A 25,834-nucleotide genomic window follows, 5' to 3' on the forward strand; every position below is an offset into this window, starting at 1 on the left:
GTGACGAGAATGGTTGCTACCGCAAACCAACTCGGTGGTGTCGGATTCCCGATTTCGGAAGAATGGGTTGGAATGCTGCTGCTTGCTGGCCTGCCTCAAAGCTACAAGCCGATGGTGATGGCGCTACAAAACTCTGGCTCGAAGATTACGGGCGACCTGATCAAGACAAAGTTGCTGCAGGAGGATCACGAGCCGACGGAGACCATCGAACCAGCGTTTGCGGTGAAGGGCAAGCCGAGCTACAAGCAGGAGAATATTGGTAAGCCGCAGTCCAAGGGTCCAAAGTGCCATTCCTGTCACAAGTTTGGACACATCGCGCGGGATTGTCCCGCCAAGTCGTCGTCGAAACCGCCGGAGAGAAAAGGTGGTAGCAAGCCAGGTCGTGCATTTGGTGCCGTGCTGACGACGATGGACGAGATGAAGAGTGAGGACTGGTTCTTCGATTCCGGAGCCACTTGCCATCTCACCCGGACGAAGTCGTTGCTGCGTGACGCTCATCAAGCAGATGGGAAGATGTTCGCCGCAAACAAAGGCGAAATGCAGGTCGTCGCGGAGGGCACTGCCGTGCTACATCCGACCTGTGGAGAAGAGATTGACGTCAACGGAGTGCAGCTGATTCCGGAACTGGTAGTCAATCTACTGTCGGTAGGTAAAATCGTCGATAGTGGCCACACCGTTGTTTTCGGCCAGAAGGGCTGTGAAGTGCTCGATCTCGAAGGCACGTGCATCGCGACTGGAAGTCGCTCGAACGGACTATTCAAGCTGGAACAGGACGTACCCAAGGTGCTGGTGTGTCAGCCGACAACCGTTGAGCTGTGGCACAAGCGTACCGGTCATTTGTCAATCAAGAACTTGACCAGATTGCGCAACGGCATGGTGACTGGAGTCCAATTCCTGGAGGCTGATAGTGCTGCTGGCTGCAAAATCTGTCCCATGGGGCGACAGACCAGGCTGCCTTTCAACAAGAGTGGAACCAGAGCGACCGAGGTGCTTGAGTTGGTGCATTCCGATATCTGCGGACCAATGGAGCAGGTATCCATCGGTGGAAGTCGATATTACATCACTTTCATCGACGATCGGACGAGGAAGATGTTCATCTACTTCCTGCGTCACAAATCCGAAGAAGAGGTGACTCGCTGCTTCAAGGACTTTCACAGCATGGCAGAGAGGCAGACAGGACACAAGCTGAAGGTTTTGCGTACGGACAACGGGACGGAGTACAAAAACAAGGGTTTCGAGAAGCTCCTGAGTCAGCTGGGGATTCGCCACCAGACCACCGTTGAGTACACACCCGAGCAAAACGGTCTAGCGGAGAGGGCCAACCGGACGATCGTCGAGAAGGCACGTTGCTTGCTATTCGAGGCCAACTTGCCGAAGACGTTTTGGGCGGAAGCAGCTGCTGTTGCCGTGTATTTGATCAACCGATCTCCGTGCACGGGGATTCAGACGACACCAGAAGAAGCCTGGACTGGTCGTAAACCGGATCTGTCCAATTTGCGAGTGTTTGGGACGACAACGATGGCCCATGTCCCGAAACAGAAGCGGCGCAAATGGGATCCGAAGGCGGTTGAATGTATCCTGATCGGGTACGACGAGGAGACGAAGGGCTATCGTCTCTACAACGTGAAATCGAAGCAGATCTTCATGAGCCGGGACGTGACTTTCCTCGATGAAGGATTGGCGGATCGCGACGGAAGGACAACTCTCAAAGCAACCAACGGGCCACAGTCGACGTACGTGAGGTTGGATTTTGAAGAACTTGTTCAAGAACCAGAACCTGTTCAAGAGCCGGAACCTGTTCGAGAGCCGGAACCTGCTCAAGAACCGGAACCTGCTCAAGAACCCGAGCAAGTGGAAGAAGAGGAGGCATCCGATACAAGTTCGGACGAGTTCGAGGATGCTGATGACTCCGTGACACTTCCTGCGCTCCCGCCGCGACAATCTTCACATCCGCCCCAGTCACAGGCGTTGAGGCGCAGCGGTAGGGAGCGCGCAATCCCTGGCAAGTATAAAGATTTCAATGTCCAGTGCAATGGTAAGCGCTCTTCGCGTGTTTCAGATGCCCCGATGATGGACGGACCGTCCACTTCAGCTGCCCGACGAGAGAATGCTGCCAGCACTGCACCCCCGTCGTCATCAAATCAAAGACCAGTTGACGACGTTTTCCAACATGGGTTGATGCTCAACGATAGGGGGTGCCCACCCCACGGCAAGTATTCCCATGTTGATGTCCACGATGGCGATACTGGTTCCAATTGTTCACAGCGCAATCTCGATGACCCGTGTACGCACCAAGAAGCGTTGACACGTGACGATTCCGACCGCTGGAGACGTGCGATGCAGGAGGAGTACGATGCTCTCATCAGCAACGGGACCTGGGAGATGACTGAACTACCAGCTGATCGGAAGGCGATTCGATGCAAATGGGTCTACAAGACGAAGGTGGACGCTGACGGCAAGGTGGATCGATACAAGGCAAGGCTGGTGATCAAAGGGTACTCTCAGCGAAAGGGGGTGGATTATGAAGAAACGTATTCCCCCGTGGTTCGTCATAGTTCCCTGCGGTACCTCTTTGCGCTCGCTGCCAGGATGAATCTCCAGATCGACCAGATGGATGCCATCACCGCGTTCCTCCAAGGTGAGCTGACCGAGGAAATCTATATGGAACAGCCGCCCTGTTTTGACGACCAAGACAAGACGAAGGTTTGCCGACTCAAGAAGGCACTCTATGGCTTGAAGCAGTCCAGCCGCGTGTGGAACCTCAAGCTGGATGCTGCGTTGAAGAAGTTTGGTCTCACTTGTGCCGACTACGACCCGTGCGTATACTACAAGGTCGTCGGAGAGAAGGTTCTGTTTCTGGCGCTGTACGTGGATGACTTGCTGATCTTCAGCAACTGCAAGCGCTGGAGGAAGGAGGTCAAGGATCAGCTTTGTGGTGAATTTCGGATGAAGGATATTGGCCCAGCTAAGCACGTCTTGGGCATTCGTGTTTCAAGGACCAAGGACTCCGTTTCACTGGACCAAGAGGCGTACGTTGAGTCTGTGTTGGCTCGTTTCCAGATGTCCAACTGCAAGCCGGTTGCCACACCGATGAACGCCGCCGAGAATCTGACCAAGTCGATGGGACCAACCGATCCTGAAGAAGCCAAGCGGATGGCGAACGTACCCTACAAGGAGGCAGTGGGCTGCCTGATGTATCTGGGACAGTGCACCCGTCCAGATATATGCCACGCCGTGAACGTTCTGTGCCGCTTCAACGACAACCCCGGAGACAAGCACTGGAACGCCGTCAAACACCTGATGCGGTACCTGCGAGGGACATCGAAGTTCAAGTTGACGTATCGAAAGGACGGTAACGCAGACATCAAGGGGTACACGGATGCTGATTGGGCCGCAGACTGCGAGGGCCGGAAGTCTGTAACGGGATACGTATTCATCGCGCAAGGTGGAGCTATTTCGTGGTGCAGCAAGCGACAACAAACCGTGGCGTTGTCAACCTGCGAGGCGGAGTACATGGCCTTGTCTGCCACAGTACAGGAAGCTCTGTGGTGGAAACGTCTACGCGCCCGGATCGAGAAGAATGAGGAGATCGTCATCTACTGCGACAACCAGAGCGCTATTGCCGTATCGAAGAACGGTGGTTTCCACTCCAGAACGAAACACATTGACATTCGTCACCACTTTATACGGGACACACTAGATCGTGGCGATGTCGAGATTACCTATATCAACACCGAAGTGCAGGTAGCCGATGGATTGACCAAGCCTTTACAGAAGCAGAAACTGGAGTTACATCGCGCTGCTATGGGACTTCAAGATCACTGATTGAGGAGGAGTAATGAAGATCGAAGTAATCAATGCAATCGGTGATCATTAACTTTAAGTTTTCCGTTCAATAAAACTTCATTCCACATTAAACTTTCCCCACAACCAGTCGTGTTTTCCCTCGCTCTCTCTAGAGTTAAGTGATGCTATCAGAATCTCTGATTTCAATTTAAGTGATTTACTAACCATTCGGAATTGTCAAAACATCCTCAGAGTCTCGATCAATCAATAATGGAATGATAACGGACAAAATTCGTTAATCTGTTGAACTAACGGTTCTCGGATTATGGTTGTATCGACCATTGTTGCGAATCGAGGATTTACTGGAGTTTTGACGATCGAATGGAGCCTAACATTTGAAAGGGACAAATTAGTTTTGTGAACAGGAGTTCATCTCTTTCACTCAAATGACAGTTTATATTAGGTATGATAGGGATACACTCTTGTTTGCAGAGCTTTTGTGCCCTAATGAAATGGAAGGCACGCAATATGAAATGGAAGGCAATAAATATGGAATGTTTGCCTTTGTATTTAAAATTTCGGGGATTTGAGATTCAAGTTACTTTCAGACAGTTTAGTTGAGGTTGTTGATTCAAGTTAGTTAGTTTTCCTAGAATGAATAATTGGGCATAAATTATTAGTTAAATTGGTCAAAGTGTAATATTTTATTGGCAGATCTGCTTCGGGACCATCCATAAACCACGTGGACACTTTGGGGGGGGGGGGGGGGTAAGCGCTTGTCCACGCTCCATACAAAAAAGATTTTTTTTGTATGGACAATTGTCCACGAAGGGGGGGGGGGGGGTTGAGATTCCCACAAAAAGTCTGTCCAACTGTTGTCAAACGAACGGGGTCACTTTTTAGTTTGACACCCTTCTTACACGGAGTTCACACACAGTACTAAACATTTGTTTCGATAGTGTGCGTGAGCGCCGTGTAAAAAGTGACAGTTCGTCACTTTTTAGTTTGACTTTGACCAACCAACGGGGTACAAACTAAAAAGTGTCAAACGAAAAAGTGACCAACCACCGGGGGGGTTGAGTGTAAAAAGGCCTCAAGATTTATATTCCCTAGACAAGTTAGTTTTCATCTTTTGTTTTCCAGTTTTTTTAATTTCCTTTAAATTTGAAATACATTGTAGGTTTCCTTTGTATAAATCTCCGATTAGTTACATTTTCTTATTTAATTAACTCATAATTTAATTTCTTTCGGGCCTTTTTACTTTGGATCATAATTTCAGATTTCCTTTATTCAGTGTTAAACTTAGATTAACGTAACTGCTCAATTCATCCAAGTTCTTACAACTCACACCTACACTAATTTTCTTTCACCTTCCCCCTCCCGATCCCCTATATCTTCCGGTGGTGTTCATTTTGTATGCAATACTAGTTCGGCCACTACCCTTTTTTCCACAAGAAACCGGACTTGGACTGACTTGAGGCCGCGTCCCCCACCTTGCTCCGTAAAACGAAAACAAAAACGAACACAATGCAGTTTTTCGTTGATTATTTTAATGGTATTATTTATGCCGCATGAACATGATATTCAGGTTTATAATTGACTTCGGTTGAAAGCCACCAAGCTCTACGGCTTCTTCTTTTTCCAACAAATTCTCATCTTCTTCTAAAACCCAAGCACTACACTATGTTGTGTTATTCTGCCTGTCTTTCTGGGCAGATCGGTTTGACACTACTAAGCACTTCGTTTTTTTTGGTGAAAACTTTCCGAAACACGGGTTTGGACGTGCCAAAAAACTATAATTTTATCACAATTTGCCTTTTTCTTTTTCTTTTTCCAGATGCCTCAGAAATTAATATTATCAGACATACATTTTGAAATTTATACTCCCGCTAGAATTTCGGGAAATATTTTATTACGGGAAATCCTATGATTTTTTTCCCCGGGACGAGAAATTGGACGCTCTATGTATAATGCATTTTAAAACACTTTTTTCATTCAAATGTTGAAACCATGGGCTGCAATTTAAATTTTTATTCTTATTTTGTTTGAAAATATACTTTACCTCATCTCATTTTAGTAATCCTTAACGGTCCGCGGTCCCGATGTGGTTTGATTCCAGCAGGTTTAAAATATTTTTTTGTGAGTGTCCAATAAGATATCTTATTTCGGTACATGCCATTTGGGTAACTTTTATAATATCAATGTTCTTTACTCGCGATGGTAATTTTCATTTGATTTAACGCTGAATTCGCTTTGTTCTGTTGAACATTCCTAACGACGATATGAAAACCGCAACTCATAATGGAAAACTAAGATATTCTGTCTTTTTCCATACCTTACAACTCAATCAAAACCACACTTCCAAGATACGGTTGATTGCCGTGGGAAAATACTTCCCCCAAACGAAACAGGAAAGCCACCTGGCTCTGCTGCACCGCAGTCATTCCAGCCCGTTCGGAGCACGACTTTTTGACGATTGATTGATCAGTAAACAGCCTGAATTATTGGTATTTGCTCCCTAATGGGCGTCGCTGCACATCATTAACGCCTTCCTTTGCGGGATTTTTTGGAGCGGGCGCTGTAGCTATAAATTAACCCCAAATCAACGTCTCTGCGTTCAGTTATGCGACGACGACTTGTAACGGCTCTTGTGAGCGCCACCCTGGTGACCTTCTTGGTCGCTGCCGAAGATCCTCCGGAATGGTGGAACAACGGGGTCACCCAATCCCAGCTAGGGGCGATTTTCAGCGCGATCGACAACGTTGACATCGTGGTGGGTGAGCGTGGCTTGGATCAGCTTGAGTACCTCGTCCAGCGGGATTTGCTGGGTCGGAAAAGTTTCCGCATTTACGCGGATGAGTTTCCTTCGACAACGGAGGGTTGCACCAGCGATAAGCCGCTGCTCTCGGCGAAGGTTCATCCTGGTTCGAGTGATGAGGTGGATACTTCCGAAACTATGGACCGGGACTACGAGGAAGAGTTTGAGTTCATTCAGTGGGATCGTTCTTATGAACGGTTCGTGAAGATTTGGGACCAGAATCAGCACGATGGCTATATTGTATTTGCGAATTTGACCGTGTTTGAGGATTTGATGATTTGTTTGATGGATCCTGCGGGAACGTACTTGGTTGTGTTGGATTCCAAAGAAGAATTCAATCGACATGAAGTGTACGCTTTGCTCCAGTCTGTCTGGCTTCACGGAGGCGTGTATAGGCTGTTTGTGCTATGGGGCACGCAAATCTGGACGCTGGATCCGTTTGCTCCAAACGGCACATCATTCGGTGTTCTGAAACTGCTAACCGGTAACGACGATCTGCCAACTATGCCACGCACGGACTTCAACGGTTATCCGTTGAGAATCGACATGTTCAAGTCGGTTTACACGTCCAGCGACGTAATCCTGCACCAACAGAACCAGACCTTTGTGGGGGCCGATTTGGTGGTCAGCGAAGTATTTGTGGAATCGCTCAACTTTTCGGCTGTTCACATTCCTCCGGATAAGTACCAATTTGGCTATCGTCTACCCAACGGATCGTTCAACGGAGTCATAGGTCGGCTATCGAGGCGCGAAAGTGACGTCGCATTCGTTGGGTTCTTCATCAAGGACTACTTCAGCCGGGACGTTGAGTTTACGACCGGCGTCTACACCGACGAACTGTGCTGTCTGGTTAAGAAGGCAAGTCGTGTCCCGGAGTACCTGCTGCCCATCACCATCTTCCCAGCCGATCTCTGGGGGCTGCTCTTTCTCATGGGACTTATATGTGCCGTCATCTGGATAGTCATTCGTGCGGGAATCCGGGCTCAGTCCAACTCGCGCGTGTACTGGTTACAGGAGCGCCGACTCGCAGTGCTGTTCAATCTCTCCAACGAAACTCGAGACGCTCCCCTGTACCGCAAAATGATACAGATCTGCGTCGATACCTACATCATTCTGCTCAGCGCACCCTACCGGAGATTCACACGTTCCGGAATCGAACGCTTGATGCTGTTCGGTACCATGATGGTCAGTCTGATCTTCGTTTCGATGTTCCAGTCCGGCCTTTCATCCGTCTTCGTCAACCCGGTCTACTACAAGGACATTAGCAACCTCGACGAGCTGGACCAAGCGCACTTTGCAATCCCGGTCAAGTACAAAGGATTCCTCGACGACGTATTCCCAGACAACTACAGCAACCTCATGCAATCCCTCCGCAACAAAATGAAATACATCGCCACCAACGACTCCGCCCTGGCGATTGTCTCACGCCTCGGCAACATCGCCACCGTAACTCGCAAAACCACCCTGTCCCTGGACAACGAAATCTACCTCTCAACCAAGCAACTCTTCATGATCCCCGAGTGCCCTCGCCTGTACAACCTGGCGTACGTCGTGTCCCGCCATTCGGTGCTGCTCGAGCGAATCAACGAGATGCTGCTGCTCATGCTGAACGGCGGACTCATCAATCACTGGGTCAACCAGATGAACTACAACGTGACGCTGCGCAACTTGGAACAGGTCAGGAACGTGCACGAGTCGAGCTACAAAATTCTCACCATCCTGGACATGCAGTTCCCGTTCTATCTGCTCGTGATTGGGCTCGGGCTGAGCATGGTAGCGTTTGTGCTGGAGCTGATTTACTACAGATTGCCGGCAATGAAGACGCAGCCTGCGCCGAGACGGTCTAATACATTTGCTTTGGCACAGGAAAAGTTGGGCAAATCAAAACGTTCAAATATTTGAGCCGTCTTCATTGCCGTTCTACGCATAATTGTCCCATGTAATTTTTGGACGATTCTTACTTTTTGTCATTTTTATGTTTAGTTTTACGTATACAGTCATGCCCCATTTTTGCACGCCTCGGTTTTGCACTGCCCCGGTTTTGATTCGTACAGCTGCCTCGGTTAAGCACGGCCCAGCGCTTAACTGAAGCACAGAGCTTTTGGCTATATGGGAGACATTGACTGTAAACGTATGAAAAATTATGTAAACATCGAAAAATTATAGTTTTTTGGAATTGGGATGATGTCAGCTATTCATTAAAATTATAATTTCATGAAAATTTTCACAAAAATACGTATTTTTCCTGTATTTTGAAAATGAAATGTTTCTCGATACTCAAAATTATTGTTATTGCAATATGGCTATCAAATGATTGGAATTTTTCATACATTTCGAATGTTAAACCATTTTTTTAAAAAACACTCAACATTTTCACAAAACTACGTATTTTCGAAAAAATACTCAAAATTTCAGTTTTTACAATATGGATATCAAACGATCAGGATTTTTTCATACATTTCGAATCCTGTTGTTTATTCGACCGTATCAATAAATTTTTAGGTTAGGTTTAGATTTCCGTCTGTTTGGGGAATCAAAACACTTGTATGTTCTCTTCATATAAGTGTTTTGATTCCCCAAACAGACCGAAAGCCAAACCTAACCTAAAAATACATTTCGAATGTAATAACAACATTTTTTGAAAATACTCAAAATTTCCACAAACCTATGAATTTTCGATAAAATACTCAACATTTGTGTTTTTACAATATGGGTATCAAACGATCGAGAATTTTTCATACATTTCGAATGTAATAACAACATTTTTTGAAAATACTCAAAATTTTCACTAAACTACGAATTTTCGAAAAAATTCTCAAAATTTCAGTTTTTACAATATGGTTATCAAACGATCATGATTTTTTCATACATTTCGAATGTAATAACATTTTTTTGAAAATACTTGAAATTTTCACAAAACACGCATGCATGAAAAAATCCGGATCGTTTGATACCCATATTGTTAAAACTGAAATTCTGAGTATATTTTCAAAAATACGTAGTTTTGTGAAAATGTTGACTATTTTCAAAAAATGTTATAACATCTGACATGTATGAAGAAATCCTGATCGTTTGATACCCATATTGTAAAAACGGAAATTTTGAGTATTTTTTCAAAAATACGTAGTTTTGTGAAAATTTTAAGTATTTTCAAAAAATAAATTATTACATTCGAAATGTATGAAAAAAAATCTGATCGTTTTATAACCATATTGTAAAACTGAAATTTTGAGTATTTTTTTTTTTTGAAAATACCTAGTTTTGTGAAAATTCTGAGTGTTTTTATTACATTCGAAATGTATGAAAAAATCCCGATCGTTTGATACCCATATTGTATAAACAGAAATGTTGAGTATTTTATCGAAAATTCATAGGTTTGTGAAAATTTTGAGTATTTTCAAAAAAATGTTGTTATTACATTCGAAATGTATGAAAAAATCCTGATCTTTTGATACCCATATTGTAAAAACTGAAATTTTGGGTATTTTTTCGAAAAACGTAGTTTTGTGAAAATGTGGAGTATTTTCAAAAAAAAATGTTACATTCGAAATGTATGAAAAAATCCTGATCATTTGATACCCATATAGCAAAAACAATATATTTTTGGTTTCTTTAGAGAAAAAAATGCATTTTCAAACTACAGGCAAAATACGCATTTATGTGAAAATTTTCATGAAATTTTAATTTTAATGGATAGTTGACATCATCCCGATTTCAAAACACTATAATATTTTTATGTTTGCCTCGGTTATGCACGCCTCGGTACATTGTTCAGAAAATCATTGAAAACAACACCAAGTCTGTTTGTCCCATCGTTGAACTTCTACGCATAATTGTCCCACCAAGTATTTTCTACCACGAAATCATGAGTTTTACGGAGCATTTTATTTTGTTTACCTGTTTACATGCAAGAGGATCAAAAATAAAGGTGATCAAATTTTAACCGGGGTGATTAGGGACACATAGGGCAAAAAGGAACCCACGGGACAGTTATGCGTAGAAACACAGAAATCGATCGAAAAAGTTCAATCGCGTTTTTCTCAGTTGCCTTTTTTTGAGCATGGGACAATTATGCGTAGAACGGCAGTACATATCTTAGTAAAGTTACAATATATAAATGCTAGAAATACACAGTGAAGCTTATTTTAAAAAAATAAAACCTAACATAATCCATTCGCAGGTCGTTTGGGCCCTCCTCGATTTTGCAGCACAAAAAATCTCATTCCAGTGTTGCTTGATAACACAAGCTTACAAAAATAAATAAAAAAAAACGAAACTTTGCCGAAGAGTGGGAAAAGATTCGCCAATAAGTAAGAATGTTACGGAATTCATAACATCGCCGCTCAAAACGTCAACATTTTCTTCAAGCTGATAGTGCTGATAATTTTCATCGCAGGAACGGTTGTCAAATGTCAAATCGCCCCTCAAATATTTTTTTTAATTAATTTTTTTACAAATCTAATATTTCTTTCAATCCTAAAAACTACAGAAAAATGAGGATTGTTAAATTTTTTAAGAATTTTTAAATTACTCGGTTTTTTGATGTTCAGCATTTTGAAATCCTATTTTTTTATTGTTTTAGTTGCGGATAAAAGGGCCATCCATAAACCATGGACAGTTGAGAGCAGTGTTTTTGATTTTTTTTTTCGTCCCATTCCCCCCTTGACTAATTTTTATGAACTTTATTCGCCCCTTTAAATTTGGAACACATTTAAAACAAATTTCATAATTTAACATTTAATGGTTATCATAAAACTGAAGTTTCAATAAAAAACAAAAAAACAAATGCAAAACATTCACACACAATTTTCGAATGTTACATCATTTATGATGTAACACTTTTGCACGTCATTACACATTTAAATTTAAATGCAATTTGATGTAAATTTGCAACAATTAAAGGTCAAGAAACAGCTTTACGAACGGCAGAACAAAAGAGAGGGAACGTTTTCTTGGGGCTTTTCTTCACCCTCTCTGGCTTGCTTTCGCTACCGCTGCTGCTCATTTGAATTTTTTTCTTGACCGGTTTCTTCCGAAGTGCATACCTTACATAAGGAGGGAAGGAAGTTCACGTGGTTTATAAATGTCCGCTAATCAAGGCTTCAGATTACTGAGTCTTGGCTGTCTTTATACACGTGCACTATTTAAAAAAATCAAAATTGAACCTCAAAAGACATATTAGACCGCCTTGAACACTGGAACGCCCAACGCATGCCTCCTTAAAAAAATTTGGAACGATTCAACTCGCCGGTCCTCGGACATAACTCAACCAATTGACGAGCTTGCCTCCGCGGAATTTTGGGCGATTTTTGTTTTACACCCACAATAAAAAATTGTAACGTTGTTTTTGATCGCAAAAATTACAGATTTGGTCAAATCGACTTCAGCAAAGTTCTAGGATTATCTAGACATCCTTACAAAAAGAATCGTCCCGATTGGTTGAGTTATGGCCGAGAACCAGCGAGTTACCGTTCCCACTTTTTTAAGGAGTTGGGAGTTGGAATGTTAACAAAGACAGAACAAAAGTGTTGTTACCAAGGCCCTGGAACACGAACCATTCGGCCCTTTATTTCCGTGACTTGACACTATGCTGATTGAATCCAAATCATATAACATGCATGATATGAAAGGGGTCCACTCCCGTAATCTAGATTTCCTAATGCCAAAGAAAGCTCCATTGAATATATCGCTTTCAAATTAACGCACCATTTTCAGTAGACCACGAACCACCGCCGAAATCCGATATCAATCAGCTTAGCGCGACAACACGTGTAGAATGATACTGTTTGCTCTATTCATCCCTTTAATGGCATCGCCCATTGTGCTATCCCAGCAGGATTCCCCACCAACATGGTTCAACAATAGCTCGATGGTGACCCTGATCAACGAAATCTTCGCAGGGGTCAGCAATGTAGATATCATCTCTGAAGATCATGGGTTGGAGCAAACTGAGCGCGTGATTCATGTTTTGCACGAGAAGAGCTTCCGGATTTTCGGCGGGGCCAGTCCTGGGGAGCACATCCGGATCAGCGGATGTCCGCTTCCGGCGGTTAGAGGACCATTCAACGAGTCGGTTAGCCAGCTGTACGATAAAGAAGGTGACGAGGAGAATCTGGATGGTTTCATACAGTGGGATCAGTCGTACGAGACGTTTGGAAAGTTGCTGGACCAGAATCAAAATGGCGGCTACGTCGTGTTTGCTAATTTGAGCGGATTTCGGCAGTTGATGAAATGTTTGCTGGATCCGGTTGGGACGTATCTGGTCTTGTTAAAGCCGAGTGATGAGTATGACGTGGATCGGTTGGGGAGGCTTTTGAGATCAGTTTGGCGCCACCGAGGCGTTTATCGGCTGTATGTCCTTGCTGGTGAGCGGATCTACACGTGGGATCCCTTTGGGAGGAATGGAACATTGGAGTTTGGCGTACTAAAAGAACTTACGGTGGACGGAGAGCTTGTTAAAGTACCGGAGATAGATTTCCAGGGATACCCGTTGAACATTGATATGTTCTGGTCAACGTACAGCGAACCCGTTGATCGTGACAACCTCTCCCGTAGCGAGTTTATCGGGGTGGACGTTCTCGTTAGTGAGGTTCTCGCGGATACTCTCAATTTGACACGTGAGTCCCTTTACAACAAGTTTGCACTATCACCAACTGATCAAAGATTCCATAGAGCTTTATGACGTTTCGCGTACACACACTAGCGCACCATTTGATTTTGCTGGCCGGACAAAATTTAACCTCACTTTTTTTCGTGTACGTACACGCAATACATGCGCACGTAAATAACTCTATTCCAGTGAACCATTCCTACCCGGACCTGCTGGACTTTGGATCGCTGTTACCGAACGGGACCTTCAGCGGCTCGCTGGGAAGACTGTCTCGCCGTGAGAGTGACATCGCCTTTGTCGGATTCTTCATCAAGGACTACTTCAGCCGAGCGGTAGAGTTTACTGCCGGGGTGTACAACGACGAGCTGTGTTGTCTGGTTAGAAAAGCGCGACGTATTCCGGAATACCTGTTACCTTTTACCATCTTTCCGCCGGGTCTCTGGATGTTGCTGCTCTGCATGGGCCTGATTTGTGCCGGTGTTTGGATCTTTGTTCGTGCTGGTATCCGAAGAACCTTATCGTTTCAGCGAAAAGACCCGGAATACCAGTTCAATCTATCCAAAAGGGTTCGCACTGCTTCGTCGCTTCGAAAGATGCTTCAAATCTGCATCGACACCTACATTCTTCTGATGAGTGCTCCCTACCGGAGATTTACCCGCTCCGGGACAGAAAGAATCCTCCTATTTGGCTTGATGATCGTCAGTTTGATCTTCGTGTCGATGTTCCAATCCAGCCTAGCGTCCGTCTTCGTCAATCCCCTCTACTACAAAGACATCAACAGTCTCGCCCAGCTAGATAAAGCCCAGTACAAGATCCCGGTCAAGTACAAAGGCTTTCTGGACGATGTATTCCCCACCAACTACAGCACGCTGATGGAGTCCCTGCGCAACAGGATGATCTACGAACCCAGCGACGAAGCCACGCTGGCGCGGGTCTCCCGACTGGGTAACATAGCCACGGTGACCCGCAAGACCACCCTAACCCTAGACAACGCCATCTACCTGAGCACCAACCAGCTGCACATGATCCCCGAGTGTCCTCGAACCTACAACCTGGCCTACGTCGTCCCGCGGCATTCGGTGCTGCTCGAGCGAATCAACGGCGTGCTGCTGCGGATGCTCAACGGTGGACTCATCAACCATTGGGTTGCCGAGATGAACTACAACGTTACGCTGCGGAACTGGGAGCAGGTCCGGAGGGTGCACAACGCAAACTACAAAGTGCTGACCGTTGTGGATATGGAGTTTTCGCTGTATCTGCTGGCGATTGGACTCGCGGTTAGTTGGGGGGTGTTTTTGGCTGAACACGTGCATTACTGGCTTCTTAGTCTTAGGGTTATTCGAGTTCTGCCGCAATTTTAAACTCTGTTTTTAATCAAAAACAATTTTAAAACATGATAACGGGGCTTGACCAATCTTATGCACAAGGTTCCCGACGAACACGCACTGCCCTTACACCTACATCTCACCCTTGCTCTGAGTCAGTACGAGCGACACGCTGGAACACGCTTTGAGTATTCGTACCGGGCATTCTGATCTAATCTAATCGAACACAAGCGCAGCCAGTCCGAAGAAAGCATCCTGGAAGAACTTGTGGTAAGATTACGCCTCAAGTCCTTTCTTGTCAATATTAATGATTACAGTACATCCGAGTTACCCCGAAAATGTATAGCAAAATTAATGCGGCCAGGCCTACTGCGTTGCATTAACCGCAGAGACAGATTCTGTGAACGGATCACATTTCACAGAATCATCAGGGGAGGAAGGATGCGTGGACATACCGTACCAAACGCTCCGAATCAGTTGTGGTGTGGTGTGTAAGTGTAAATTTGGCAGATAATAATATTTAAGGGCAGGGGTGGGGGAGGAAATGAGGATAGGAGAAAGGAAAGGTGGGAAAGGGATAATATCAGGGTGACCACTCAAATTCCATTTTCAAATTCCCGACTTTTTCCCAGACTTTTCCAGAATGCTCAAATAATAGGCATTTCTTATCTAAAGAATGATTTCAAACAAAAAACTTTCTATAAGAAAAGTCAATATTAACCACCGAAAAAAAATCTCAATGAATTAAAAAAAATCCAAATATAGGCATTTTTTGAAAATACAGAAACTAAACAACAAATCTTAGGTGAGTTTTCAAAAAGCCGTAAGAGCCACCGTGACCTCTGACACTAATTTAAGTTTTTGTCGAAAATGAGACAACATTTAAATTTTTTAAAGTTTGGGACATGAAGGACGTGGTAGATGAACAATCTCGAGCATTTATTGGTTTTTCGTAAGTAGGTCGAATAACGATGCAAAAAGGACTTTGTTTACCATTTTTTTTTTTCAATGAAAATTCAGTTTGATATGATTTTATGCTTTCCCACTTATTTTAAGCGACTGTTTGAAGAGACAATTTTTTTAAATAATTATGCAAGAACTCAAAATTTCTTGGATTATTTTTTTTGCAATTTCATTATTTTCTTTATGTTTTCAAAACGTAAAAATCTTTTCAATTTTGGATTTTATTCGATATTTAAATTTTCCGCAAACTGAAAATCAAGCTTTATCTATGGTAGGTAATTTACCCATACTCACAAAAAAAAGTTCAAGGGCAACATTTGGAAAAAAAACACATTTTAAATTACTTGATGAATTTAGTTAAACAATTACAAATATTTACCTTAAAAAAACTATTGCCAAACTCAAGTTCGAATCCTGTTTCAAATATTCAATTATGTGACAAAATGGAATAGAATCATAATTCTAAGCTGGCCATTACGCTCTATTTTTATATTAGTTTTTCATCAACTTTACCTCTTGTTTTGTGAACAAAATTTAAAAGCGATCATTTGATTCATAAAAAAATATTTTGAAAATCTGTGTGAAAGACTCCAATATTCATAAAGATTTTAAAGGTCTTAAACAGCTTTTCCATACTCAATATATTGAAATAGTGAAAATAACCTTAAATTTAAAGTAAGTTTCTAAAGCAGAAATGAGTGAATTCAATTGGAAAATTGTACAAAATAGAATTCCCTACTTTTCCCGACTTTTTGACATAAAATCATAAATTCCCGACCTTTTCCCGATTTTTGGCGGATTTTGACGAATTCCCGACTTTTTCCTGACTTTCCCGATTTCCCGACTTGAGTGGCCACCCTGGATAATATGGATATATCATTTGATCAAAAGAATATTTTTATAAAATAAGGGAATAAAATCGTCTATCAAATAATGATAGATAAAATGGATAGATCTCACCAAATCAAGATTCAACACTTCCAGCAGGGTTTGAACTTATCATCAAATGCCACTTGAATTGTAATTCTTCTAAGACTTCTAGACTTGATCAGGACTACAGTAAAGTAGCGGGCAGCAACCATCAAGGTTTCGGTTCTTCCAGCAGCGATCCGTGCAGCAAAGGCATACGACGCCGGAAGTTGGTACTCCTCGGTTATTTTAGTTTGTTTTGGCTATTTGACTTTTGTCTGCTTGTTAACTGAGCTACGGCCCAGTTATCGAGCGCCCAGTTAAAAAAGTAGCCCAGTTAACGAACAACTACTGTACTTTCCTTTCCCACATTGGCGTGCCCCCTTTTTTAGCCGTATCGAGTGTTTTAGAACAAAATTACGTGTGATTCTGGGGACATTCTAAATCATGCTGCCTCAAGAATTGTAAATCTCCAAGAAAAACAGCGAAAATATGTTTTAAACGAAACCTCCTGGAAAGTGAGGCAAACACGTGCAAATTTTCCCACCAGAACCAAACAGCCAAAATTAGCAACTCACTGCATCTAATGACACCCTCAAGCCCAGCACCCATCAAAGCAAGCCCGGAAAAATCCCCCCATCCCAAATGTCACTCACTGGTTAACATGTGGCCCCCCAGAAGGTTCCGTCCGGCGCCGTCCCCTCCGGTGGTAGTCGACACGGAAACGCTGACCCCTTCGCCACACAAAATTCGCTTCAATTTGTTCCACCGCGCAAAAAAGGACATTGTCGGCGCCAAGAAGCCCGCCTCTGGAGGGGAATCGAGCTGCGTCCGCCCAAAGGTGAACCTGTTTCCGCAAATCTCGCTGAACGACGTGCGTGGCAAGGAGCTGGACAACGTGCTGGATTTTACGTACGGGTCGGACTGGAAGGAAGCCGCTGGCTTTACGGCCTCGGTTAGCTGGATGAACTTGGGGAAGGTGCCGGGGGAGGTGCGGGACGAGGACGCTACGAAGGAATATACGGAACGGTACAGACGGCAAACGGGGAAGGTTGAGTCGTTTGAGCTGCCGCGGTCGGAGGTGAATCTTGCGAGGTGGTACAGGAAATGAAATAAACGTGTCGAGTGCTTTATTTGGCACTTTTGATTAGTTTGAGGTGTTTCTTTGGTCGCTTGGCTGGTTGGGTTGCGGGTTGATGCCACTCCCAGGTTTGCATGTCGGACTCGTGGGGGCCGAGCTTCTCGAGCAGTTGCGCGATGTCCAGAGATTCGCCGTTGGGGATGCCGTAGCCGATGGCTAGGCCGTGCGGGTTGGAGGGTGTGCGGCAGTCCAGGTGGCTCTCCTTGCGTAGAACGCTGTCCACCTCGACGGTTGAGAAGAAGGCCACCGATTGGGGGAGGTCGGCGAGGCCGATTCTAAAATTGGGGAAGGGATTGATTAATGTTCTTGATTAATGGAGATTTCTACCAACCTTGAGACGCAGAACGCCCTCGTGAGTAGGTTCGTCACGTGCATGGCAAGTGCCGCGCGGTACGCGTACTGGTCCTCGACCAGGTAGCGCACCTCGTCGTGAAAACTGAGGCAGAACCGAACCCGGTCGCCCATCAGCCATCGCATCGCGACCAGCATCAGATGCAGGAAGTCAACGGCGCCACTCTGGACGACCCAGTTGATCCGCGTCGGCAGGAAGCGGTCCTCCGTGCCTTCCTGAGGTTCCAGCGCTCGGCTGAGGCGTCCGCCGAGGAAGGGAGTTACGGGTGTCGGGGAGTCGGCGATTTCCTCCAACCGGTTGAACATGGCACTTTCGGTTCCGCCTTCCCAGCGGGCGCGTTCGAAGATTTCGGTTACGGGTTTGTTGCAAATTTTGGCCGTTTTCAGCGCTTCGTATGCCGAGTACGGCTTTTCCGGGAGTTCGTCCCGGAATTCTTCTTTGAGGTAGTAGAACTTCTTTCCCTTTGTCAGCGCGAACATTTTGATGGCTTTGGAGCGAGCTTCCGCGTCCGAAAACGTCGGATTGAACTGCTTCAGCAGTCTTTCTGCGAAGTTCTGTCCGGCGCCGTAGATCCTCGCGTAGTTAATGACCTTGGCGTGATCCCGAGAGATGCCTACCGCTTGCGCCGTCACGCTGTGCATGTCCGTTTTGGCCGCTTTCGTCCCGCTCAGGGTCATCCAACCGAGCGGGGTGGCGCCGTGAATCGCCGCCGCGTGGCCATCCCCCAGAACCGAAGCGATCCACAGCTCTTGACTGTCAACGTCTGCGCCGACCAGTTTGAACCCGCGTGGTGCCTGCACCATCGCTCTCAACTCCGAACCGATTCGCTCCCGTTGCGCGTTACTTGCCGTCATCCAGGTCGGTTCCATCGCGCGCCTGGTCAACGTCCCGCAGACCACCACCTGCGGAATGATTGCACCAAACTCCATCTCCTCGTCACGCAACTCCCGGGGTAAGCTCTCCTTCCCCAACCACCCCACCAGCTGACCGGTTATCCGATCTCGGTTGTTCCGCCAGTACGACAACATTCGCGCAATCTCCACGACCCGTTCCGCCGTCTTACCATCCCCGGCCAACACGTTCTCGGAAAACTTGTTCAAAAAATCCTTCGACAACGGATTCCCAACCCGGTGCGACGGCCCGTCCTTGTGGGGCAACTTCAAAAAGTAGCAACACTCCTCCAGGTCCAGATTGCACCAAATCCCCGTCCCCTTGTAAACGTTCTTGTTCCCATCCTGCTTCAGCTTCCGGTAGTAATCCTTCCGACTGATGGTAGCCTCCACGTCGCGCCACAACCCTTCCAGCGCCTCGGAACTCTCGTCCGCGGAGGCGGCCGGATTAATCTCCAACACCGGACAGGCGGCCACCAGCTGTTCCAGCGGGATCTGTCCCCCGTCTTCGTCTTCTTCGTCCCGGCGGTACTTGTGCGGCACCAGGAAGCCCCAGCCCTGGCCACGGATGTAGTGCAACGGGTAGCCCTCCCAGCACAGCCGCAGCAGCTTCGGGGCGATCTGCATACCGGTGCCGATCTCCGTCGGACCAGGCGACCAGTCCTCGGTGGTGGGTTTCTGAAAACAGAGACTCGTTAAAATCGGAACAACACACTTCAACCGCAAGGTCTTACCGAGCAAAGATTCCTGTACCACGCCGGATATCCCGGCAGCAGCGGCCTCCTCACCGGAAGCAGCGCCTTCGTTTCGTACAAATACTGGAACTTGGCCGCCAACGCATCCTCTTCGTCCACCTGCTCATCTACGCTACCACCAGCCTCGTCAGAAATCTCACCAACCTCCCCCTTCTTCTTCTTCCGCCCCACCTTCTTGGCCGCCTTCAGCTTCAGCTCCTGCACGCTCCAATCCTGGTCCCACAGCCACAGATCCTTGCGGAACTCGGCGTCGTGCAGCAGCCGACATGCGGCGTCCGCACGCTGCGCCAGCAGGTGCTTCGCCTCAATGTCCAGATCTTCGTACGCCAGGTCCGACTCCTGGATGTAGCGCGGCCAGTTGCTGTTCACCGGCAGGTACGCATTGCCCACCTCAAGCATTCCGGCCAGAGTGGCCGGGTGCGGGAATCGTTGCAGAAACAGGGGAAACAGCTTGGTGAGGACGTTCCTCGTGGCCGCCACGTCCCCGGCGCAGTAGCTCATGAGGGACTGGAATTCGGCGCGAATTTCCGGCAGGGTTCCCTCGACGAACAGGTTGCGCTTTTCTTTGTCCAGTTTGGCGCCGTCGCAGTACAGGGAGTACACATCGGCCAGATTATTGAGCGAGCTTTGGCTGCTCCAGGACAGATCTTCCAGCGGGAGTTCCTTGCTGGATTTGAGCATGGCCCGCTGGTAGCTGGTGACTCCGCTGACGCACACGTGCAGCGACATCGTGTCCACGAAGCGAAGTCCGGTGCTTTTGAGCCAGTACTGCTCGCGGATTCGCGCCCTATCGTAAGACACGTTGTGCCCCACGACAACCCTCGGAGTTGAAAACTTCCCATCCGATTGCTTATCCTTCGGCGTAGATTCCAGCGGAATAAACTCGTCCAACTGGTAGCGATGATTCTCACCCGAGGGCAACTCACTAATCAACCGCGGACTCGTCCATGAATACCACCGGGTAGGACTAAGAGCCGTGGCCATCACCGGCGCGGCTCCAGCCGGAACACAAACCTCCACGTCAAACACTAGCGCGGTGTCCTCCGGATATGGCACCGCTACCGCCCCCCGCAGGGGGTCGTAGCACGTCCACCCAGGCTCCTCCGACCATTTCTTCGGAATCGAAGGAACTTCCCCCCGCACCAGCGCCTCCAACAAGTCCCGATACGGCTTACTTTGCTCGCGAGCAATGTTGAAAAAGTGCTCCTCTATGCCAACCCCCTTAAGCTGTGGCAACCGAAAGTCTACGTCGGGACGAATGTCCGGATTGTCCAACGGAATGCCGTGGCGAGTCAGCTCCTTGCGGAGCGATTCCAGCTTAGAAGTGTCAACTTTCTGCTGCTTTGCAGCGTCCCCGAAGACTTGCCTGTGCAATCCCTGCGACAGCAGCTGGATGTTCATCTCGTTCAGTCGAACTCCCGGCGGTTGCGCCGGGGACGGTTCCTCACACTTTGAATCGGGCAAGTTGAGCCGGCGAACCGTGCTGCGGGGAAAGATTTCGGCCACCGCTCTGGATTTGGTGCCGCAGTACCGGCGAATGTACGCGATTCGTTGCATTTTGCCGGAAGTTGGTTGGACTCACATTTCGTGAAACGGATTTGAAATCCGGTTTTCGCACGAAAAAATCACACGCGAGGTGGTGAGCCGGCGCGCGCCCTCACGTTTGTTTGTAAACAAGTTTGCCGCGGTGACCGCGTGGACTATGGGATTGGATTCTGTTAGAACTTGGTCAAAAAAGTTTAATTTGTGAAAAATAAACTCTGGGGATCTTGATTTCTAGATTTTTTTTAAAAGGCCATTAAAGCTATTGTGTTTCATGTAGAGGTGGGCAAAACCGCTCTTTTTTAGGAGCCGCTCATTTTCGTTCGCTCTTTAAAAAGAGCCGCTCTTTTGAACGGCTCTTTCGCTCTTTTTCAAAATTTGGATGAAAAGTGTTTTTTCAAGAATCTTGTGATTTTGTAAGTTATTTCACATTGGACTTCTATAAATTAGGCCGTACCAAATATTTTTTGAAGTTTATGTCCCTGAGTTCTGACCAAATCGCAAAAAAAAAATAATACACGTCCCCAGTTGCATTCATTAGTTTTCAAAATATCGAAGTATGATGAACTTTTTTTTAAGCCAAAAAGTAAACTTTTGTTTTCAGTTGATAAGACTTCTATTTCCATTGAAATTTGATAGTTTTTTGAAAAAAATATTGTTTTGCCCCCTGATTTTGCGGTCCGATTTTGAAGGGGAGGGGTGACATAAACTTTGAAAAATATTTGTAACGGCCATATTTGATAAAAAATAAAACTGAAAACGAGATGATGCCCTTGAAAACTATTGGTCTTGGTGGTCTCTATGTCAAGATTTCTACTAAAAACTGAACATTCGAGTAATTGAATGGCATCCAAACTTAAATCTAGGATGCTGGAAAATTGCTATTCATTTTAAAATTGCATTTATTTCTGCAAGAATTGAACTAATGCTGATATTTTATTTGGAGAAAATATTCTGTGGACTCTTCCCTACATTCTGATTTGATAGATAAATTCTATAAACGCTAAATCTCTCAAATATTCAGTAGATTTTTGGTAATATTTGATAAATTATGCTATTTTAAATGCTCAAATTTGTATTCCGGTATTACTTTAATGTACACTCAGTTTTACAATGAAAAGTTTATTCCATTGTTTAGAAAATCATTTACTTTTGGTATAATTTAAAAAGCATTGAAATTTTTTACATTGCATTTTCAATTCTCAAAAACAAATTTAATACATACTACATTTTTTGGAAAATCAATAAATTATATTTATAACAAAAATCATGCCATATTGAAACGGTTCTTTCAAAAGACCGGAGTTTAAAAAAGAACCGCGGTCCTTTTTTTGTGAGCCACGGTCTAGGCCACGGTTCGTTCGCTCTTTTCAGTGAACCGGCTTTTTGAGCGGTTCGCTTTTTTTTGCCCACCTCTAGTTTCATGTGTTTTTAATTATAATCCTATAGGACCTATTCAAAAAATACTTTGGATTTAGTTAACACAAAAATTGGAATTTTTAACCCTCATGTCCAAAATTAAAAAAAAAATCATATTGCCAATTTTGCACCTAATTCAACGCACAGCCAGATAATACACTCAAACCCCGATGGTTTGACACCAACTGTTGTCAAACGAACGGGGTCACTTTTTAGTTTGACACCCCTTTTAAACGAAGTCCACACACACTACACTCATGGTACGTTCGTTTGAACAGCCAGGGCGGCACTGAGTGCCACACTCGTCGGTGCCAGTTTTGGTTCAAACGAACATTCTTTTTCAGTGTGCATGGAACTCGCATGAAACTGAAAAAATATCGAGTGCGGCACTAGAGTTTCAGTTCCAAGACGGCGGCGAAACTCGTGCGGAACTAGCGCGAGTTTCTTCAAAGAAACACTTTGACAGCTCTGAGTGCGGCACTCAGTGTGGAACTATCCATCAAACGAACGTACCATCAGTGTTGCGATTCTTCGCTCATTCGTGAGGAGGAGCGCGACACGAGCTAGCTCACGTTTGCTCGTGCTCGTGTTTGCTCATTTATTTTATGAGCTAAAATGCTCATTGCTCTCGCTCGCGCTCATTTTTGCTCATTGAGCAAAATGAACGATATGTTTACCTGTAAGCGGTGTATGCACTCCGGAAGGAACCGGTCAAGAAAAATTTCAAATGGGCAGCAGCGGCAGCGAAAGCAAGCCAGAGAGGGTGAAGAAAAGCCCCAAGAAAACGCTCCCTCTCTTTTGTTCTGCTGTTCGTAAAGCTGATTCTTGACCCCTTTCCTTCCGGTCTGCGTACTAGCCTGTAACTGGTAAACGATAATAACTTTTTTTTCAGCAGAGCTTCGAGGTTGTTTTTTTTAATGGAGGCTTGAATAAGCTAATCTTAATATTGGATGAAGTTATTTGTCATATTTTTTGTTTTGAAACTTGTTTTTGAGTCAGAGTTAAGTTGTTACATTAAGATCTGTACACAGATAAAAAACCATAGAAATATTATATCTGGGAAGGGGTACGTCTTTTATGTTAGAAAAATGCGTAATTTTACTTCTGAAAATGTGTATTTTTGCCACTTTTCTGGTGTAATGCAACTTTTTCAGTCTAAATCGAGGTAAAATTATAACATTCAAGAGGTAATATTCAATCATGCAACATTGCACCTTCCAAATGTACACTTTTTTACTGTGTAGAAATAATTCGATTAATAAAAAAAAGTTGATAATAGAGTGACACGTGAAAGTGCACTATTTAACCCTTTAACGCCCATGGTTACTCCAGAGCACCATTTTTGGACTCAAAATTAAATTTCTCTGTTACCATTTATTTTTCTAACCTGCTTCAACCTGAATTAGTTAAGATATAAAGTTAACTAATAACCTGGGTGCTGAAAAGACAGAATGCGTAACGTGATTTCCGAATGTTCCCCACTGCTCCTCACTAATACAACTGCGCTACAGCAGGCTACAGCTGTGAACATAAACAAAATAGAAGGCTATGTTCAAGCTCAAGCGTGACATATTTTTTGCTGCTGAAGTGACTTGTTTTGAAACATTTTGGATCTGTTGATTTTAAAGTTTTCGCTGAAAATTTAAGTGCTTTGTGCTTTTTTTGTTCGTATACTAAGCGATGGGCGGCCAAAAGAGTCCTTCTTTGTTTTCCACGAGACGAACAATTGCGTCAGAAGTGGGTGGAATTTTATGAATCTGAAGAGCAACCGAATGGGAGTTCCGTGATTTTGTAGCATTGAAGCGCAGTGATAATATCGGAGTAAGTTTATTCAATATTATTTAGCTGGTGCCATTCATAGTTATTGATAATTCATCGCTAACATTTCAAAAAACGTCATAAACATAGGTTTTGCGTGAGACATAGCGCTTTTTTAAATGTTAGTGACAAATTATGCCAATCTCGATTCCAACCCTCTTCATAAACTGTGTTGACTTCGAATACCTCAAAAGCTCGACGCCCTCGACTTTTTTATTCCTGACAAAATAAATCATAGATCGATTACAATACTTGCCACTTCTTGGTATTGTTTTTCAAACAGTAAATTGGTTCCGCTTTGACAGTTCTAAATTGAGGCCGCTTTGCGGACCACTATTCTGCACCCAGCTAATAACCATTAAAATTTCGTCCAATTTGGTCAATCCAGTTACGAGTAATGTGGAAAAACGTAAAAAATCTCGATTTTGCTCTGGGCGGGAAGGGGTTAATAAAGCTGAAAAAGTATCGATCGATTACCATCCTAATTACAGCTTATTTAAGACCTAACAATTCCGTTCCTTGATAGTTTACTCTTAATTTGAAAGTGAGATAAGCTAAAAATAGTGTCTGGGATTCTTAGCAAATTAAGACACCTCAGTTGCGAGTCAGTCATTTTTCATTTATCGGGAATTTGATCAGAACTAGTTTTCTAAATTATCAAATTCTAAAAAAAATATAGGCGGACAACATTAAAGTTTCATTGTTAATTTGATTTTGGTTATCCGCGGTAAATATTCTTGAAATATTTCGAACTTACAAAAATCCACCAAAGCATTTACCATTACCACATTGATCACACAAAAAAACTGTGGCAGAAAAGTATCCCCCGCAATCCACCGCGATCAATTTTTGACAGTTTGACGCCAACTAATGAGGGCTTTTGTTAATTTGATTTGGTTAACCGCGGTGGATTTTCTTGAAATAATTCGAACTGTCAAAAATCCACCAAAGCATCTACCACATTTATCGCACAAAAATCTGTGGTAGAAAAGTATCCACCGGTAGATGCTTTGGTGGATTTTTGACAGTTTGAATTATTTCAAGAAAATCCACCACGGTTAACCAAATCAAATTAACAAAAGCCCTATGATTTCAAGAAAATTTACTGCGGTTAACCAAAATTAAAATACCAATGCAACTTTGATGAGTTCATATCCCTTTTTCACGATGAAATTATCTTTAAAAGTGGCAATCCAATTAGCCTGTGCCAGATTCATCAACAATACTAAAAATCTACCTGATTTGCTGATGAGCGCTCATTGAGCGCGAGCGCATGCATTGAGCATGAGTGAACACAAGCTACCTGTTAAGTCCTCATGCTCATAAATGAGCGAGCACGGCTTCTGGCTCGCTCGCTCATTCGCAACCCTGCACTACACACACTATTTTTTTTTTTTGATAGTGTCTTGGATAGTGTCCGAAACCCGTAACGGCCACGGTAGCTCGGCAATTGGGTATACTAAAGCCCTATGTAATTTTTTATGTACAACGGTAAAAAACACTATT

The 25,834-nt window shown here is 44.7% G+C and overlaps 3 protein-coding genes across 3 annotated transcripts; 2 read left to right on the forward strand and 1 right to left on the reverse strand.

Annotated features, from left to right (window-relative positions):
- The first annotated feature begins 6,081 nt into the window (after positions 1 to 6,081).
- On the forward strand, positions 6,082 to 8,624 carry LOC120418126 (uncharacterized). Its single transcript, XM_039580403.2, has one exon. It carries the CDS (start codon positions 6,410 to 6,412, stop codon positions 8,504 to 8,506), a length of 2,097 nt encoding a protein of 698 aa, XP_039436337.1. The 5' UTR covers positions 6,082 to 6,409; the 3' UTR covers positions 8,507 to 8,624.
- A 3,690-nt stretch (positions 8,625 to 12,314) lies between these two features.
- LOC120418130 (uncharacterized) lies at positions 12,315 to 15,041 on the forward strand. Its single transcript, XM_039580408.2, has 2 exons — positions 12,315 to 13,221; positions 13,404 to 15,041. The coding sequence occupies exons 1-2, from the start codon at positions 12,381 to 12,383 to the stop codon at positions 14,573 to 14,575; spliced, it is 2,013 nt and encodes a 670-aa protein (XP_039436342.1). The 5' UTR covers positions 12,315 to 12,380; the 3' UTR covers positions 14,576 to 15,041.
- A 2,499-nt stretch (positions 15,042 to 17,540) lies between these two features.
- On the reverse strand, positions 17,541 to 21,147 carry LOC120418128 (DNA polymerase subunit gamma-1, mitochondrial). The gene is made up of 3 exons (XM_039580406.2): positions 19,529 to 21,147; positions 17,884 to 19,472; positions 17,541 to 17,827 (listed from the first exon to the last, which is right to left on the reverse strand). The coding sequence occupies exons 1-3, from the start codon at positions 21,104 to 21,106 to the stop codon at positions 17,542 to 17,544; spliced, it is 3,453 nt and encodes a 1,150-aa protein (XP_039436340.1). The 5' UTR covers positions 21,107 to 21,147; the 3' UTR covers position 17,541.
- Positions 21,148 to 25,834: the final 4,687 nt, after the last annotated feature.

Source organism: Culex pipiens, chromosome 1, assembly GCF_016801865.2.
Source record: "Culex pipiens pallens isolate TS chromosome 1, TS_CPP_V2, whole genome shotgun sequence".
NCBI classification, from domain to species: Eukaryota; Metazoa; Arthropoda; class Insecta; order Diptera; family Culicidae; genus Culex; species Culex pipiens.

Coding starts and splice junctions, on each gene's coding strand:
- LOC120418126 (XM_039580403.2), top strand. CDS start 6,410: ATGCGACGACGACTTGTAACGGCTCTTGTGAGCGCCACCCTGGTGACC.
- LOC120418130 (XM_039580408.2), top strand. CDS start 12,381: ATGATACTGTTTGCTCTATTCATCCCTTTAATGGCATCGCCCATTGTG. Junction 13,222..13,403: donor GGATACTCTCAATTTGACAC/GTGAGTCCCTTT, acceptor ACTCTATTCCAG/TGAACCATTCCTACCCGGAC.
- LOC120418128 (XM_039580406.2), bottom strand. CDS start 21,106: ATGCAACGAATCGCGTACATTCGCCGGTACTGCGGCACCAAATCCAGA. Junction 19,473..19,528: donor GGTACAGGAATCTTTGCTCG/GTAAGACCTTGC, acceptor CTCTGTTTTCAG/AAACCCACCACCGAGGACTG. Junction 17,828..17,883: donor AGGGCGTTCTGCGTCTCAAG/GTTGGTAGAAAT, acceptor CCCCAATTTTAG/AATCGGCCTCGCCGACCTCC.